We start from the raw sequence: 16,880 nt of genomic DNA, 5'->3' as shown, positions 1-16,880 counted from the left end.
ACAACATTAAGAAAGTCATTGACCAAGGGCTTGGATGGACAACAAACATGAATATTAAAATCCCCAGCAATTAAAAATGCGTTACGATTAAGAGCAATACCTGCCACAAAGTCAGAAAAGTCATTTATAAAATCTTTGTTAAATTTAGGAGGGCGATAGATGAGTGCGCACAAAACAGGTATATCCAATCTGATTTCAAAGAGCTGTAGCTCGAAGCTTGCATAGGCTTTAGTGGGAAGCGGGCAGCAAACAAAGTCAGATTTAAACACTGTCGCCAAACCACCGCCTTTGCCTGTAGTGCGAGGGGAGCTGAAGAAGGAGCAACCCGGGGGAAGTAGCTCCGAGAAGGCGAAGGACTCACCAGCCCGAAGCCATGTCTCTGTTAGAAGCATAAAATCCAGCTTCCGGGATGTGAAAAAGTCATTGAGAATGAAAGTTTTATTGTTCACAGACCTTGTGTTCATCAGAGATAAATGAAGGATGAAGTCGTGAGCCGTCTGTGAACGTAGTTCTCGGAAAAACAATCGAAGATTCGTAAAATCCACACCGCGGTCTGGAACTCGACGTCGCCAGGGAAAGTACTCCAGCTCCGTTGCGCACTGCTCCACAACAGTGTCGTCACAAGCGACGGGAATAATCCAGCGCGTTACCGGAGAGGCTTGGTTTGCCGGAAAGAGACAGCGGCATTGCAGTTCAAAATTATGCCCATGAAGGGACCGAAAGTAGGCCCTTACTCTCACGAGTACTCCACCTCGTTTACCCCGTCTCCTCGGTCGTTTCTTCCGGGGTACAACTGCGGGTGCATGCCTCAGGTAATCTGGCACCGCAGAGAGAAAAGGTGGTAGTGGGCATGAAGTAAAATCATCAAAATATACTTGCTTTAAAAATCTCTCATGATCATCAGGAATACTTAAAAGTAACTGGCGATCATACACAATGAAAGCTGAAACATTTTGTTGCCACAGAAGCAAAAGAAACTGACAGAAAACAGAGCTGAGAGACGCTTCGCCATGCACACTGCTGGCGCCATCTTCCCCTAAAATAGTCCAACAGTTCATCTCAACGTTCAATTGCAAGGAATTTAGGGATTCCATCATCTACAGTCCATAATATAATCAGAAGTTTCAGAGAATCTGGAGAACTTTCTACACGTAAGCGACAAGGCTGAAAACCAACACTGAATGCCCGTGACCTTCGATCCCTCAGGCGGCACTGTATTAAAAATTGACATCATTGTGTAAAGGATCTTACCGCGTGGGCTCAGGAACACCTCAGAAAACCATTGTCAGTTAACACAGTTCGTTGCTACATCTACAAGTGCAAGTTAAAACTCTACCATGCAAAGCGAAAGCCATACATCAACAACATCCAGAAATGCTGCCACCTTCTCTGGGCCCGAGCTCATTGAAATGGACAGGCGCAAAGTAGAAACGTGTGCTGTGGTCTGATGAGTCCACATTTCAAATTGTTTTTGGAAATCATGGACGTCGTGTCCTCAGGACAAAAGAGGAAAAAGACCATCCAGACTGTTACCAGTGCAAAGTTCAAAAGCCAGCATCTGTGATGGTAAGGGGGTGTGTTAGTGCCCATGTCATGGGCAGTTTACACATCTGTGATGGCACCATCAATGCTGAAAGGTACATCCAGGTTTTGGAGCAACACATGCTGCCATCCAAGCAACGTCTTTTTCAGGGACGTCCCTGCTTATTTCAGGAAGACAATGCCAACCCACATTCTGCATGTGTTACAACAGCGTGGCTTCGTAGTAAAAGAGTGCAGGTACTAGACTGGCCTGCCTGCAGTCCAGACCTGTCGCCCATTGAAAATGTGTGGCGCATTATGAAGCGCAAAATACGACAATGGAGACCCAGGACTGTTGAACAACTGAAGTCGTACATCAAGCAAGAATGGGAAAGAATTCCACCTAAAATTAGTGTCCTTAGTTCCCAAACGCTTTATGAGTGTTGTTAGAAGGAAAGGTGATGTAACACAGTGGTAATCATACCACTCTCCCAGCTTTTTTGAAACGTGTTGCATCCATTTCAAAATGAGCAAATATTTGCACAAAACAATAAAGTTTCTCAGTTTGAACATTAAATATCTTGTCTTTGTGGTGTATTCAATTGAATATAGGTTGAAGATGATTTGCAAATCATTGAATTCTGTTTTTATTTATATTTTATACAACATCCCAACTTCATTGGAATTGGGTTTGTATTACTTTACTCATTTCAGAATTATCCACCAAAAACACTTAGATGAGATGCACACTGCAATGCTGTTTGCTCAGGTATGGGTAAGTTAGCTCTGTTGATCTGAGCTAAGCACAGTCAGCATTGCTCACTACAAAGCTCCTTAGTCCTTTCTCCTTGATGTTTCCCGACTCAAGGAGATTAATTAGGTATTCTCTGCCTTTCGCGACAACTGGCGCATCACAGCTCATTTGCACTCACTCTTTGATAACATTTTCTGCGCAACGCTATGGATGCTCGCAATGCATTATGGGTATCCATGTCCAGAATGGAAAGGGGTCTATTGTCACTGCCTCTAAGCCATACAACATAGCTGGTCTCACTACTGTCTTGCAAACTTTCATTCCCCTTCTCTCCAGAGTGTATCGTTACCTTTTCAGACTACAGTAGTCTCAACCTACTCTCTACTCTCAATACAGATTTTAATGTCATCTGCAAACAACATAGTCCACAGAGACATACCGTATCGCATCACGGTCATTTCACCCTCACCGGCAGCACGGTGGATTAGTGGTTAGCACTGTTGCCTCACAGGAAGAAGGTTATAGGATCGATTCCTACTTGTGGCCTTTCTGTGTGGAGTTTGCATAGGGGCCCATCCTTGTTTGCTTGGGTTTCCTCCCACATATAAAGACATTCAGGTTAGGTGAATTGTAAACTTTAGAATTACCCAGGTCTCCCTTTGCAAAAGAGATCTCAATCTCAATGGATCTAACCTGGTTAAATTTAAAAATTTTAAATGATCTCATCCATCAACTTGTCCATCACATTGCTCAAATATTCTTAATGCAATCCCACCTCCACTTTGAATGCATCTTTCATTCCTCCTGTGCATCTCACCACTCTCATACTGTCCTTGTAGATATCCTGCACCACCCTCACATACTTCTAAGCCACTCCAGACGTCCTCATACAATACCACAACTCTCACCCTGTCATAAGCTCTTTTTTTAATCCACAAACACACAATTCAACTCCTTCTGGCCTTCTCTATACGTCTCCATCAGCTCTGTCAGCACAAACAGTGTGTGTAGTGCTCCTTCAAGAAAAACAGATGAGACAGAGAGGGAGAGACAGACGGGGGGCAAGCACATATTCAAAGTGGCAGTGGACATGAAATTGTGGTCACAGTGGGGTGGCATGTAATGTCGCTTTGCTTCTGTAATAAATATGAACTTCTTTTACGCTCCTCTTGTTCTGTGAAAGATAAGTGAATTCCTAAAGCATATTGGCAAGGTAGCAGTTAGCTCATATAAATATAATATAATGTCATATAAGTTCAAAGCAACATAAATCTAATTACTTGGTTCTTAATATTATAATGAAGTGATTTGGTGTCAGAACTGGCAAGTTTGCTCATAGAGCGCAAACCTCCGCCAACACTAGTTTCCAGTTCCACAAAATTTTACCTTGGAAAACATTTTCAAGGTCAAAGTCCTGTTAGAAGTGGCTTTTCTTAAGCTAAATTAGACGTAATCAAATGTCAGGAGTACAGTAGTGCATTTACATACCCTGGTAGAATTTTTGGGATTTTGGCCATTTTTCAGAGAATATTAATAACACAAAAACTTTTTTCACTCATAGTTAGTGGTTGGGTGAAGCCATTTATTGTCAAACAACTGTGTTTACTCTTTTTAAATCATAATGACAACAGAAACGATCCAAATTACCCTGATCAAAAGTTTACATACCTCTGTTCTTAATACCGTGTTTTGCCCCCTTTAACATCAATGACAGCTTGGAGTTTTTTGTGGTAGTTGTAGACGAGGTTTTCTGATAGTGAAGCTGCTACTGAATATTTATTGGACTTTATTTACATCAATTATAAAGAAATACAAGTTCAGATTAATCTAAATTCAGAAAAATACAGATTCATCCCATCCTGTCTATGGCTGACTCCCCCACCAACTACGGCCCTCTTAGCCCACTGTCATTTTCAGCATTTTTCTTTATTTTGTCTCACATGCCTGGAAAGTCCTCATCATGTCATTTAGGTCCTTCACACTTTATTTTTTAGGAAGTACTTCTGGGCAGCATTTCCATGGCTAAAAACCTTCATGCAATTTACACACTAAATAGTCACCGACTGACCTCATGTGCTGTCAAGGTGCGTGCTGTCTCCCACTTTAGCGTTCCTGGATTCAATGTCAACTTACATTTAGCATCATACTCTCACGAGCGCCACTAGCTTAGTTTATGGCAAGCTAAAGGTGGACGCTCTCGTTTTGGCCAAACAACTAAACAGTTGTTGTGTTAGTACGTTAACCCATGGCCAACATGCTTGATGAATTCCTGCGCAAAAGTAGTTCCCAAACAATGCTGTATTTGCGATGACAGTGCGTTTTAATGGGTAACAAAAACATAAGGAGTATATCTGGCACAAGAACTTGTGTATCTTGAGTGTTTTTACGCCTAAATGATCATAAGTCAATATACTCGCACTCATCCATCAGCAGGTGAAAGTAGTCCAGCAAGCTATCCCACAATGCCAAAATGGCAAAGATGTCGCTCCAACGAGAGCAGCACGCTGAGGAGGGTGATTTAGCGTTTCCTGTTTCAGTGTTGACTGCACACTGAATTCCCGTGAGATCTCCTCTATTCATATGAGATCTCCTCTTTCTCTTTTTTTACTTTTTTTTTTCAATTGAGACAAACAAAAAGTTACATAAAAACCTTACAGAGGATAAACATAGCAGTGCAAAAACAACATAAAGAAAAATAGGTTAATATCTACTGCTGTAGCTCCAGGAATTGTTCAACATTTGAAATTTTCTGTTTCACTGTGAGATCAAAATTTGGCACTTCCTGTTTCAGTGTGAACCTGCCACTGAATTCCCGTGAGATTCCCTGAGATCTCATCTACTGTCAATTCAGGAAGTGTCGATCCAGGAAGTGTTCAACATTTGACATTTCCTGTTTCCCTGTGGACTCAAAATTTGGCACTTCCTGTTTGGGACACAGTGTACCATGAGTGAGCTTTGTGCCGCTGCATGACGCTTCGCTCATAATATTTTACTGCCTCAAATGCTACAAGAACATCTTGTTTAATTTCACCTTTATTGTAGTGGAGTACAGAAGCAAAATTTATAAGATTACATGTAACTGTCCAAATGCTGATTTACCTGACTGTACTTAATGCTTCAGTGTTTGCAGCAGGTTTGTGTTTTTATTCTGGTATGTGATTTGCACTCATGTCTGAGGTATGTGTTTCAATCTCGCATTATCAGCCTTCATTGGGACATTACTGCAAACACAACAGTATAAATCTACTTTTGAAAGGACAGAGATGTCCTTCCACCCACAGTATGTAATTGACAGCTAATTCCTTTGCAATGCTGTGCAGAAACAGCAATGTAGGAGACAAAATTGAAAATGAAAAAGAAAAAGTAATTGATATCGCAGATTCTAAATGGGTAACATTTGTTGGATTTCTCTTCATATTTGGCTGGTTTTCTTCCAAAGTGTTACACGAAGACATGATGGCACCTTTTCCCTCATGCTTTACTTTTGTTGTACTTCTTACCATGGTGCTTCCACCTTTGCCTGTCAGTTCAGCTGACTCTTCTTGGCTTGTGTGTGTGAGTGCACATTTAATTCCTCCCCTGCTTGCATTTGTCCATGTTGATAAACACGTTGTGTTTCTCTAATTTCACAATTAAACATCTGATCATGGCAAGGACTAGCCAAAGGGTCCATGTTTGAATATATATACAGTAGTGTTCAGAATAATAGTAGTGCTATGTGACTAAAAAGATTAATCCAGATTTGAGTATATTTCTTATTGTTACATGGGAAACAAGGTACCAGTAGATTCAGTAGATTCTCACAAATCCAACAATACCAAGCATTCATGATATGCACACTCTTAAGGCTATGAAATTGGGCTATTAGTAAAAAAGTAGAAAAGGGGGTGTTCACAATAATAGTAACATCTGCTGTTGGCTACAAACTCAAAACTATTATGTTCAAACTGCTTTTTTTTTTAGCAATCCTATGAATCACTAAACTAGTATTTAGTTGTATAACCACAGTTTTTCATGATTTCTTCACATCTGCGAGGCATTAATTTTGTTGGTTTGGAACCAAGATTTTGCTTGTGTACTAGTGTGCTTGGGGTCATTATCTTGTTGAAACACCCATTTCAAGGGCATGTTTGCTCTCATCAGTCCACAAAATATTCCTCCATTTCTCTTTAGGCCAGTTGATGTGTTCTTTGGCAAATTGTAACCTCTTCTCCACGTCTTTTATTTAACAGAGGGACTTTGCGGGGGATTCTTGCAAATAAATTAGCTTCACACAGGCGTCTTCTAACTGTCACAGCACTTACAGGTAACTCCAGACTGTCTTTGATCATCCTGGAGCTGATCAATGGGTGAGCCTTTGCCATTCTGGTTATTCTTTCCATTTTGATGGTTGTTTTCCGTTTTCTTCCACGTGTCTCTGGTTTTTTTTGTCCATTTTAAAGCATTGGAGATCATTGTAGATGAACAGCCTATAATTTTTTGCACCTGTGTATAAGTTTTCCCCTCTCCAATCAACTTTTTAATCAAACTACGCTGTTCTTCTTAACAATGTCTTGAACGTTCCATTTTCCTCAGGCTTTCAAAGAGAAAAGCATGTTCAACAGGTGCTGGCTTCATCCTTAAATAGGGGACACCTGATTCACACCTGTTTGTTCCACAAAACTGACAAACTCACTGACTGAATGCCACACTACTGTTATTGTGAACACCCGCTTTTCTTTTCTTTCTTTTTTTTTACTAATAACCCAATTTCATAGCCTAAAGAGTGTGCATATCATGAATGCTAGGTCTTGTTGGATTTGTGAGAATCTACTGAATCTACTGGTACGTTGTTTCCCATGTAACAATAAGAAATATACTAAAAACCTGGATTAATCTTTTTAGTCACATAGCACTACTATTATTCTGAACACTACTGTATATATATATATATATATATATATATATATATATATATATATGTGTGTGTGTGTGTGTGTGAGACCATTGGGTTCTTGGTTACCTTCAACCCCGATCGCTCAGTTTAGATGGGCGTCCAGCTCTAGGATGAGTCCCCCGATTTGTGAAGTTCCCCAGATTTGTGGCTCAAGAAAATTCTGTCTCTGAGGTCTACAGACAATTCCTTTGACTTCATGATTGGTTTCTGCTCTGACATACAGTCAACTGTGGGACCTTATATGTAGACAGGTGTGTGCCTTTCCAAACCATGTCCAATCAACTGATTTTACCCCAGGTGGATTCCAGTTAAGCTGCAGAAACATCTCAAAGATGATCAGTGGAAACAGGATGCACCTGAGCTCAATTTTGAGCTTCATGACAAAGGCTGTGAATACTTATGCATGCGTGATTTCTTAATTTTTATTTTTTTTTTTTTATAAATTAGCAAAAATCTTTTTTTCTTTCTTTTTTTACTTTTTCACATTGTCATTATGGGGTATTGTGTGTAGAACTTTGAGGGAAAAATTAATTTAATTCATTTTGGAGTAAAGCTTAACAAAATGTTGAAAAAAGGAAACGCTGTGAATACTTTCTGGATGCACCATACTTGATTGCACATTCATTATGTTTGCACTCTCTAAGTGATGTGCTGGTGTTTTGTTTGTGCTTTTATGAAGAAAATTTTTATGAAAAAAAAACTGAAAAATGTGCAGAGAGTGTAAAAACACTAAATTGAGAATGAGAAGCTGACAGATGCTTCGTGATTATTGAGTCTTTTCAACCATATGCGTGCTTACATTATTGTACCAATTTTGCAACCTGAATGTGAAGAAAAAAAAATCTATACTGAATGAATAACAAATGTGTGGGAGGTGCAATTGGCTTTGTGCATGTGTAGGATAAACCCATGAGTTAATTTGCACAGTTACGTACATATGTGCATCTACAAAGGTATCACCTGTTATTATGCTGAATATCTTTTATACACTTTTGGGTGTTATATGGCTGGGGGGGCCTGGCTGCCGGTTTGTTTCTGTTTTTTGGTTTTCCTTCCAGGTGACGTGCGTTTGGGACTGAGTGGCTGTGTTGCTGAGGCTGTCAGGACCTCACCCTGATCACCTGCGACTCGTCAGGACTCACAGCTGTGGTGCATCTGGATGGATTGGAACATGTTGGCATTTAAGACTGGAGTGCACAGTGTGTATTTGCCAGAGACTCGACCTTGTGACCAGACGGGTGAGATCGTCGTCTCGGGAGCCATCTCATCAACAGCGGATGCTGAGAACGTCCAGGTTTGATGCACAGTCTGTGAAAGAGGAGGGGGTGAGGTTTCACGCTCGTCAGCACACTTCCTGAGGTACGTTAGATTTTGTGACTAACATTTATACAGTCAGTAAATGTGGTGTCCCTCACACCTTATTATATTGAGCTGTACGTTAGTCATGTATCAGCTTTCACTGCAGTGGAGTTTTGTGAACTGGATGTTCCATGCCTGCAGGTTGGGAAGCTGATCAGTAATCAAGCCAGGAAGTGTTTGCTGTTTGTACACCTTTAAGTGTTCTGTGTGTAGAGTGTGGACTCACATAATGGTTCCTTCTTTCACAGACTCGGTTGTTGCGGCCACCTGGGGGGTGTCGGCGGGGTCCTTGGGTCCGAAACAGCTTCTGGCTCCGGACCGTTAGCGCTGCTGGGAGCGCACCACGCCAGGCCGCACCTTTTTGTTATTATATTATCACTGTTATGTATTAAATTCAGTTAGCCTTTGAACCGTGCTCTGCTTATTTCATACTGGGTCCTTCAAACGCTGGTCGGTTCTCCGAGCTGCGTCCGACACATAACATTGGGGCTTCTTTGTAATTGAGCGCATGTGTATTTGCAGGTGTTTGTGCAGCTAGAAGCAGGGAAACATCTCTGGAGGCAGGAAACATGCAGCGGCAGCAGCAGCAGCATTTTCTCAGTGTTTGCTGTCACATTCTGTGTGCTGTGAACATGATTTTTCTGACAGCATGCCAGCTGTTGATTCTGCAAACAACAACAAAAAAAACCCTGCAGAAATATTATCAACCTGAATACTTTGTGAATTTAGGTTTCATATCTGCATCTTTTCAAAACCACAAAAAGCAATTTGTTTGATGGTAAAGTATTCTGGAAAATGTGCTTACAATTTCCGATTCAATATGAATTAAACTGAGCTACAGTTTCACTAAAACTAAATATTTGTCCTTTTTTAGCCTCACTGTTTTGGCTCAGAAGCACTTTTCAGTCTGATGACTAATACCACAGCAGGCGCACACTCTTCTGATCACCTGGTCTCTGTGTAACTTTCTTTATATGTATGAAACATCTTAAGACCTACAGTAATCCATTGGTGATCAAATTTGGCAGCTAAATTGGGCTTTTGGATGGGAAGAAGTGATTTGATGCTTTCGGCAGTCGGATACTGTGGAGACTTTTAAGTCACGTCTAAAGACTCATTTGTTTTCCCTGTTTTATCATTAGTGTTATGATGTGTTTTTATTCTTGTATTCTTTTATGGTCGTCTTTTTATTGTGTTTTAAATTTTTAATTCAGTTTTTTTATGCTGTGTGAAGCACCTTGAGACGATTTCATCATGAATTGGTGCTATATAAATTAATACATTTGATTTGATTTGATGCTGATCAGGATCGTCAGCGATCAACATCAGATATCAAGGTTAAATGGCTTCATACTAATATTTGCAGCAATGGTTAATTTTTATGGAAATGATTTCCAATTACTTTATTGTTTAAGTTGACTATTTAAAACCCTAAGATGCATTTTCTCAACGTGTATGCAAAGAATTATGCTGAAAGCGACCCTGGATTTTAAAGATGTCTCCCCTGACCACTGGGAGGAGCCACAAGACCTCTGATGAAGGCCGTCTGGTTGTTTTCAGGTCAACATTGAAAACTAAAGGTCATCAACGTCTTTGTTACGCCTACTTTAGACGTCTTACAAAATGTCAAGAGAAATCAAATAAAATGTGCCTAAAGGCTAATTTAGCTAAAATCTGTCTTGTCTATGTGTCACAGCATGATGAATAGAACCCTACAACACAACATGACTGTCATCTGTTGAGATACTAAATAATTTCTACTTTGGACTTTTTAATTTAAAACCATTTAGCAACGTGTCTTCATCTAGATTTAAAGAACTGTGCTGCCAATAGGCAGACAGAACTCAACAAAATTATTTTGGGTGAACAATATTTTGGTTTTACAAGAATTTTATGTTGATCAATGCATTATTCATTGATCTTCATATACATCTTGCAGTGCAGTGGGCCCCAGAGTAGTACCACGTTATTCATTGTTATTCTGTTTGTTGTCTTTGTGGAGTCATACATTGTACCATAAACTTACAATGTAGTAATCTGAAAGAGTCCTCTGCTTTTTTTAAATATCCTTTTTATATAATAAAACAGACAAAATTCTCTCCTTGCACTGGTATCAGCACAGGGCAGTACAGCAGAAATGTACGAGTGAGTGAGTGAGTGAGTGAAACCCGCGAAACGCTAAGAATTTATACCCGTACAGTAATAGAGATGCATTAATTTTGTGTCTCCTCCCATCCTGAAAACACATCATTAAGGCTATTAATAACAAGATTGTTGTTAATTTCGATTCTACTATTTGGTTGTTTTCATTTACTTTATAGACAGTTTCATGTGTGTGCCATATATGTGCATGGTGTGTTGCCACAGTAATTGTCTGTGCTGTGTGTCTCTCTGTATGTGTACCTGTTCACTCCTGTTATGTCTGCTGCTCCTGTTAAAGATGTTTTATTTAAGCTGAGTGTGTGGACACCACATACTATTCTTTGTTGACTGAACATTCATTAGTGCCTGTTTGTACAATTTGAAAATTAATATTTTAAAATTTAACATTTGGTCTTTTACCCACATGTGAGGTACCCACGATGGTCCCTGGACAAAGTGCAGAAATCCCAGAGAACAAAGAGACCAGATAGACAGGAGACGGAGACAAGAAGAAGAGGAGTGTCTCTCCCTTATTTAGCAGGAGTAGGGGAAAAACTACAGAGGATCTTCAGACAACACAAAATCCCAGTTTACTTTAAACCGGTTAACACCTTGAGACAGAAATTAATTCACCCTAAGGACAGGATCCCTAGTTACAAACAGAGCAATGTAGTGTATTCTATCAGATGTCAGGAAAACTGTAACGAACACTACATAGGTGAGACTAAGCAACCTTTACACAAAAGGCTATACCAGCACCGCAGAGAGGGTGCCAGTGGACCTCAGTCTGCAGTTCACCTCCACCTTAAAGACACTAACCACACGTTTGAGGACAAGGAAGTTAAAATCTTAGCCAGAGAGAAGAAATGGTTTGAGAGAAGGGTCAAGGAGGCATTCTATGTAAAACAGTTGAAACCCAGCCTTAACCGGGGAGGGGGTCTGAGACACTCTTTGTCCCCTGTTTACAATGTGTACTCAGGTCAAAGCAGTTTCAGTCTTTTGTTCATGGTAATGAATCATTCACGTCGTCAGGAGAGTAGTCAAGGGAGCCATCAGAGGAGGCGTCCATCCCATCATTAGGAGGGACAGCTGCCCTGTCATTAGGAGGGTGCTAACTAGAGCACAATAGTTGCTAATTAGAGCTATTGTTTAGTCAGTAGCCTATAGCAGTCTGCCTCTCGGTAGGAGGGGTCTGGTTAGGTTTAAAACTCCAGCTTTTGTGGCTTCTGTTTATTCTTCTCTACAAGAGTCAAGGCATAAGTCAGACTACCAGAGCAAGAATTTTAGCTGAGGAAGCTTCTGCGATTTGAAGCGAAACGTCCTCGCGTCAAGCAACCCAGTCCAGTCGAAGATTCAAGCTTCTCTACTATGGAAACCACCTGGACAACTGAGAGCCTACACAGAAACATCTGGTCTTTTACTGACACTCTAATGAATTACTAAAGAAAACAAAAACTAAACATTAGAAATCACATCTATCTTGAAATACTGAGGTGCTTAACAGTTTGCAAATTACGGCATCACTGTGTATTTTTTTTAAAGAAACACCCATAAGGACAAATTATTTTAACTCTGAGGATTTCCCAGTTAAAGACTAAGGTGTTCACGTGTGTTGTGTGTGTGCGTGTGTGTACGTGTATGAGGGACATTGTGTATGTATGACGAGGGTGCAGAAAGCTGCATTCAAAGCCATGCAGACAGTGTCAGGGTGCAGGAATGACGGTGAGGAAAACACAGGATCCATAAATGTCATGTTAAAAAGGTTTATTTCAACAACTGTCTGAATATCTTTTGTTTCTTTTGTTTGAAATTCCAAAAAAAGTACAAAAAGAAAAAAATAAAACAAGTACATCAAAGGATTAGAAATCACATCAATAAATCCAAGACACATTGTGTTGCTTCTTTTAAATCAATCCAAGCATATTTTCCCCCAATATTTATACATACTCACTGGATTAGTCAGACAAAACATCAAAACCTCTCAGTAGCTTTAGCTTATCCTCTTTTTCTTCTCTTTTTTTTTTACAATGACATTTTACGTACCTTTTAAACTTCTGTAAGATTTCTGTCTTTTTTACAAAATACACCAATGCAGGCAGGAGAAGGTGTGGGTGTACATAGAAATGTGGTTTCTCTTTTCACCGTGTCTGTATGCTTTTTATGTTTGCATGTGTTTTTGTGTGCAGGTAGGAGGTATAAGGAACAGCAGTGACAACAACAAAGGGGCGGGGCTGCGAAACAGGGGTATGAGTGGATGTAAAGGGGGAGTCGCAAGTCGGTGGTGGGATGGGTTGTCAGGAGCGCTATTTACTCGCAGCTTTAACAGTGGCGGTGTAGGTTTTTTTTTTGCGGCAGCCTGGGCCGCTTGGTGGCAGTGTTGCCGTGTCAGTTGCAGACTGAGTTGGTTGGTTGGCTGGTAAGTCGGTAGGCTGGTTTGTAGGTTGACCGGTTAGGCGCACTCGGCAGTGGACGGATAGAGAGCGTGGAGGGCAATGGGGCTCCCGTTGGCGGCACACCTTGTGTTGTCAGGTTGCTGGGGCCTTTTTAAAATTTTTGTTTCATTTCACATCATGTTGTTCTGAAGTGAGTTTACCTCCGAGGAGTTGTCCTCGCCCAGGACCTTATGGTTCTCGTGTTTGGGGGTCAGAGAGTTGTGGATGTTGAGGGAGTCATCCTCCTTGGGCGGGGCCTTCAAGGGGTCCTCCAGCTTGTTCTGGGAATTAGGATCATCCTAACCAGAGAGCGGTGGAGGGGTGCAAAGTACAGTTAGAACCACAACTGCAGATGTCTCTATTTATACAAAATGACAACTATGACCTGAATGAATTGTGGAAAACTGCTTTGAAATCTATTTGTACCTTTTTGGAAATAATTCTAACCATTTGTATCTGGATTTACGTATTGATGATCATCATGTTTTGCAGTTCCAGAAATAAAGATGATCCCATTTTCTGTCTTTAAGATCATAAACATTTGACATGTTTGTTAACATTTTCAAATGTTTTTTTTAATCTTTTTATTTATTTTTTGTTTTGTTTGTCTTTACGATTCCAGTCAGCCACTTTCCCCCACTCATTTCCATCCAGCATGAAAATCATTACAAATTTTCTTGAAACATGCGTGAGTTGTGTCATTCAACATTCGCAAAGAGAATATCTACAGTACTCAAATCAGCCTCAACTGCACCCCATGTGATCAGAGGTCCATATTAGGGATTAGAATTGCTTGTGAGTATCCGTACATCCATTTGTCTGTCTGGAGCTAGATCTTAGCAACTACTCACTGGAATCCCTTCATATTTGAATAACATCAGGACCAAATCCTGGTTTAAAACCCCTTACTGTCACAATTTAAACAGATGGCAATGTGACAATTGACGTCAAATGTGCACAAAAAAAAAAAAAAAAAAAATTTTAGCTCTTTAGCCAAGATGTAAGCAACAATTTTTTTTTTTCAGTTTTCTTGATATTTGGTCTGTTAGTACTTATCACTGGTGTGATGTGCCCCACAATATAGTGGTATATTTTGATGTAGGTATTTGTTGCCTCTTGCTCATTGTTTGAGGTGCAGAGTGGTGGCTAGTATTCAGATATGATTACCTCCACCAAGGAGGTAAAGTTTTCAACAGCATTTGTCTGTTTATCTGTGGTGAGGATCACTGAAAAAATAATGAAGAGATCTTAATGAAATTTGGTGAGCAAATAAATACATAATAGTCCGGGAAAAACGTGATTCTGTTTTGGAGGTGAACAGATGGATAATTTTCTTTAAAAAAGTAGATAATGTTTAAATGCAAAATTGTTTGGGCTGAATTACCTGACAGTGATAATATATTAAGATGACTATGCTGTGAATGATTAGACAACTCTCACAAGTTTGAAGAATCCTGCAAGGAGATTTTCAGAAAAATGAATGCAAACCAGTGGATGACTGGAATGGGATTATGAGTAAATGTAAATTGTACTTCGGGGCATTTTGGTTTGCAAAATGGTTAGGTGTAATGTGAAGCATATTAGATGTGAATTAAAAAGATATCCCCACATAGAAGAAAAAGAACACTGAAAGGATAAATATACTTCCATAAGTAAAAGTGTGAGTCACTGCAATTGTGGAAAGTGTATTAATTATCACCAAATAGAAAAAATCGCAGATTATCCACAAAATAATTTTTTCTTTAAATCTTGAATAAAGAAAACAAAAATCACAGATTATCCACACAATAAAAAAAAAAATTACATCTTGAATAATTTTACATCTAAGGGGGTGGGTCTTTTTCTCCTGTGTGAAGGAAATGTTTATATTTGATAGATTTGTCTGATTGTACATCTTTGCAAACCTGCGAAGATATGAAATGCAAACCTTTCCACGATAACAACACTGTAAAAAAAAGAAAGAAAAACTTGAGAAAAAAATGTAAAATCTTAAGACTGCAATACATTTTTGAGTTCACTCAACTTAAAAAAATGTTCGCTATTATGTTTATAGGTTAAGTAAACTCAAGCAGATCTCTGCAGCCGGGTTACCTTAAGTTTTTACATTTTCCCAGCTTTTTTTTTTTTTTTTGACAGTGTGCAGCCTATATTGCATAAATCAAACCATGCAAATCATTTGTCTACAGCCATTAAAATATTTCCATTATGCAGCACACCAACCCAACGCACCAAAAAAATTCAACTAAATTGAACTGCATCTGATTAGTTCCTAAAATGAAACATTTCAGATGCAGTCATTGCCGGTTTGGCAGCAGCGCTCTTTGGTCATCGTTATACTCGGCTCATATTTATGTGGTTGCGGAGACGCTGAGGTGAACTGCTTGAGTGACAAAAACCCACCCAGTCCTCTGTGCAGGCAACACAGGAAGCACATGCACATCCACATGCAAAAGCCCCTTTAATATGACCCTCATAGTTGCTCATGCAGAACACCCCATCTCCTTCTGCTTCACTTCTCACTTGCATATATTGTCAGGAAAAAAGGACAAAAGACAAAAAACAAACAAACAAAAAAAGCAGTGCTGGCCACAAATGCACTGTGCATCTTGGCTGATAATTTGTGTGTACCACCATTATACATACCCAGACAGTTGCTGGGAAACAAAAAACAAAACAAAACAACAAAACATAAGAAAAAACAACAACACTGCATTTTAAGAGTTTTCAACTGAGTTCCTCTGAATTTAATTAAGGTCAAGTGGGAAACATTGATTACTGCATCTATTTTGGCTTTGTTTTTCCAGCTTGTTATCCCCGTTAATATTGCATGACATCATTGATCCTGCTGCACTAAAGCTTCCTGTGGTGTCTTGTCTGGCACACACACACACACACACACACACACACACACACACACACACACACACACACACACACACACACACACACACACACACACACACACACACACACACACACACACACACAAAATCACACAATCACGAGTGCACAGAAACCATCATACATGCAGGTCTCAGCACACAAGCTGAAAATCTTAAGATCAGTTCTCTCTCACACACATACATATTCATGATGGTTGGCAAGCGTACTGGTCGTCTTACAGACTGTTATTCACACAGATTCCCACAGGAACACACACCACACACATCAAATTCCAGACCCCGAGGTTGTGCCATTTAGCACACCCTAATTGAATGTTTGTGTTTGATTTCAATGGCACTTTTAGAGAACAAGAGCGGTAAGAGCATTTACCCAGTGGCTGTTGGCCTAGATAGTAACTTCAGGCAGGACGTGCGGATACGCCACTTCCATGGTTACGGGATAGGGGCCCTCTGTCCTCCCGTCAGCGTGAAACTGGAAAACGTTTTTGTTTGTTGGTTGGCGGATTTCAAAGTTGTGCAAGAGGAGGGGAGCGGGAGTGGGAAGGGACAAGTCACAAGGACTTTAGAGTGGGTGTCATTTTTTGGATGTGGGAACAGAGATAAACAGGATTTTGATGATGAAGACGATGGAGGCACATGGACAGTTCTTAATGTCCTTTGTGTGATTGCAGCTGATGAAGTGGATGCAGATTTTAGGGCCCTGTCCCACTGGGGAGAGGATTAATTGCGCATGAATTGAGTATACAAATCACGGGCATTCGTTGTCATCCGCAACAAAAATGGCCAAAAATGACAAATGTCCCAATATGAATTAGGGATATATTAATAATGTA

General features: G+C 40.0%; 1 protein-coding gene across 12 annotated transcripts in view; it reads right to left on the bottom strand.

Moving 5' to 3' along the window:
• Window positions 1–12,461: 12,461 nt before the first annotated feature.
• cspg5a (chondroitin sulfate proteoglycan 5a) overlaps window positions 12,462–16,880 on the bottom strand; it is a 145,825-nt gene continuing 141,406 nt past the window's right edge. For 8 of the 12 annotated variants that reach the window (XM_034174347.1, XM_034174349.1, XM_034174351.1 and 5 more), the window contains one exon: window positions 12,462–13,443. In XM_034174347.1, coding sequence (XP_034030238.1) covers window positions 13,276–13,443 — 168 coding nt within the window. In that variant the 3' untranslated portion in view covers window positions 12,462–13,275. Of the gene's footprint in view, window positions 13,444–16,417; window positions 16,543–16,880 lie in introns of all 12 variants that reach the window. The other 4 variants (XR_004561786.1, XR_004561788.1, XM_034174353.1 and 1 more) reach the window with 2 other exon arrangements.

This window comes from Thalassophryne amazonica, chromosome 7 (assembly GCF_902500255.1).
Source record: "Thalassophryne amazonica chromosome 7, fThaAma1.1, whole genome shotgun sequence".
Taxonomy (NCBI): Eukaryota; Metazoa; Chordata; class Actinopteri; order Batrachoidiformes; family Batrachoididae; genus Thalassophryne; species Thalassophryne amazonica.
Note: the sequence above shows the minus strand (reverse complement) of the source record. Positions and strands in the feature narration are given on the sequence as shown.